The sequence below is a fragment of the Chrysochloris asiatica genome, unplaced genomic scaffold (genome assembly GCF_000296735.1).
Source record: "Chrysochloris asiatica unplaced genomic scaffold, ChrAsi1.0 scaffold00049, whole genome shotgun sequence".
In the NCBI taxonomy this organism is placed as follows: Eukaryota; Metazoa; Chordata; class Mammalia; order Afrosoricida; family Chrysochloridae; genus Chrysochloris; species Chrysochloris asiatica.
In genome coordinates, this window is record NW_006408567.1 from 6,453,106 (window position 1) to 6,455,267 (window position 2,162).

At 37.7% G+C, this 2,162-nt stretch overlaps 1 protein-coding gene across 1 annotated transcript; it reads right to left on the minus strand.

The window, feature by feature from the left end:
* Nucleotides 1-741: 741 nt before the first annotated feature.
* On the minus strand, nucleotides 742-1,083 carry LOC102828145 (keratin-associated protein 21-1-like). Its single transcript, XM_006862592.1, has one exon. It carries the CDS (start codon nucleotides 1,081-1,083, stop codon nucleotides 742-744), a length of 342 nt encoding a protein of 113 aa, XP_006862654.1.
* Between the last annotated feature and the right edge of the window lie 1,079 nt (nucleotides 1,084-2,162).

Below are 2,162 nucleotides of genomic sequence, written 5' to 3' on the forward strand. Positions count from 1 at the left end.
CTCTGAGGTTTTTGATCTTCTCACACTTAACAATGCAATCTGATTCCAATTCCTCAGTAACATTAGTCTGTCTCTTCAATATAATTATTCATCTAAATACACTGACCAACTTTCATTTTATTGAGGTTTTTTGTAATTTCTTTCTAAATAAGTGCCAATGTTCTTCATTTATACCTTCCAACTCTGTTCTACACACCATGCCATTGTCAAAGCATAATTTTGAAATTTTGTATACCTTCTATTTAGGTTAGCATGTGTCTGAACATGTTGGACATGAGAAAGAGGTGGATCAAACATGATTTACGATACAAGTATAACAAGAAATACTTATATCAACGAAGAACCTAAAGTTTAGCAACATGCTGTTTACACAGTTTTCAAGAAAGGGTATAAATTCTCCTGAAAAGAGTAATTCACAAACAACTACACAGAGACTTGCTACAAAGAACAATTTTTATTCAGAATAAGTTGATTCCTCCAACTGTATGGGAAATCAATACAGTCATAAAAGAAGATCAGATATTAAGGGAGTAAAGTTGACATTTGGAAAATAGTCAAATGATATTATGGAGCCTCTCAACAGAAAGATTGTTATCTGGAGGTCAATGACTTTATCTAACATGTCATATCTTGAGTATAAAAATCTTGGTATTCTACTGTCATCAGAGAGAGAGACTCTTAAATCAGAATTATTCTTAGAATCATCATTTCAGAAGCAAACAGTACTTGGATAGTGTTGGTCTAACAGCAAGAAGAATAGCATCTTCTGTAAACAAATGGCCAGGAACCATAACAGCCGGAGCCATATCCACAGCCATAGCCGGAGCCATAGCCACAGCCATAGAGGGAGCCGTATCCACAGCCGTAGCGGGAACCATATCCACAGCCATAGCCTGAGCCATAGCCACAGCCATAGCGGGAGCCATAGCCACAGCCATATCCGGAGCCATACCCACAGCCATAGAGGGAGCCGTATCCACAGCCGTAACGGGAACCGTATCCACAGCCATAGCCAGAGCCGTATCCACAGCCATAGCCAGAGCCATAGCCACAGCCATAGCCACCGTAGTAGTTGCAGCACATGGTGTCCAAAGGTGAAGTTTTAGTTGAAGTGTAGGAGGATGATTCTGAAGTGTGAATGTCATCTGCTCTTCCAGGGCCTTTATATACTGCCAGAAAGGGGTGGGGCACACTTAACACAGACTCTATAAGCTGATTACTGAACCAATTTTCATTTTTAAAAAGCTTATCATAATAAAGGCAATATTTTCAGGTATTTATGGCCAGTATTTGACTCTAGCTAATGAAGATGGTTGTAATAAAATTAACATATCCTGCATATTGAACAAATACATCTTATGGAATTTGATCAAAACAATTTAGATTTCCTCCTCAGAGGCATTAATTAACTCTCCTACAATTCCAGGTACACATACTTGAGGACAGACTGGGAAATGGCCCAACTTTTCATATCACAGCACCAAAATGGAAACCCCTTTGTAGGAGAGGAGCAAACAGTATGAACATATGGTGCGGCACACTCAAGTTACACCTGAAAAATAATTCAATCTCTGTTATGGTGGAAGAAACAGTATAAAGATGAGGCTAAGAAGACAAAATGGTGCAAAAGAGGGATCAAATGCAATATCAAAGTAAAGCATAATCATGATTTTGTCCAATGCAATATCTACTTAATCTAAGTTTTCAATGAATGTAACTTTTTATTATGTTAATCTCTTTAAAATACCATGCATATTTACCACACCAAGTTTTCACCTGTCAAGATCCAAAAGAAAGAAGCCCTTGTCATGCTGTAGGATATCCATTGGACTGCTATTTGCAAGGTCAGCAGTGCAAACCCACCAGCCTTTCTGACACAGAAAGAATAGGCTATCTACTCCGGTAAAGACTTATAGTCTCAAAAACTATATACAAAAGTTCTATTCTGTCACTCAGTGTTACTATGAGTAGCATTCAACTCAACTACAGTGGGTTTGGTTTTGGGTTTTCATGCCCCAATTATCCTTTCATAATTCATCTCAGATTGTATCTGACAACAGAAACATTTGTGTATATTCACAATCTGCATCAAGTGTCATTACTCTATTTTTACTTAGAACCAAGTTTCTAATTCTGATGTAGAATAACTCTAATGTGGTTGT

What these genes read in the sequence shown, in the direction of transcription:
- LOC102828145 (XM_006862592.1), bottom strand. Translation starts at nt 1,083, where the DNA reads ATGTGCTGCAACTACTACGGTGGCTATGGCTGTGGCTATGGCTCTGGC.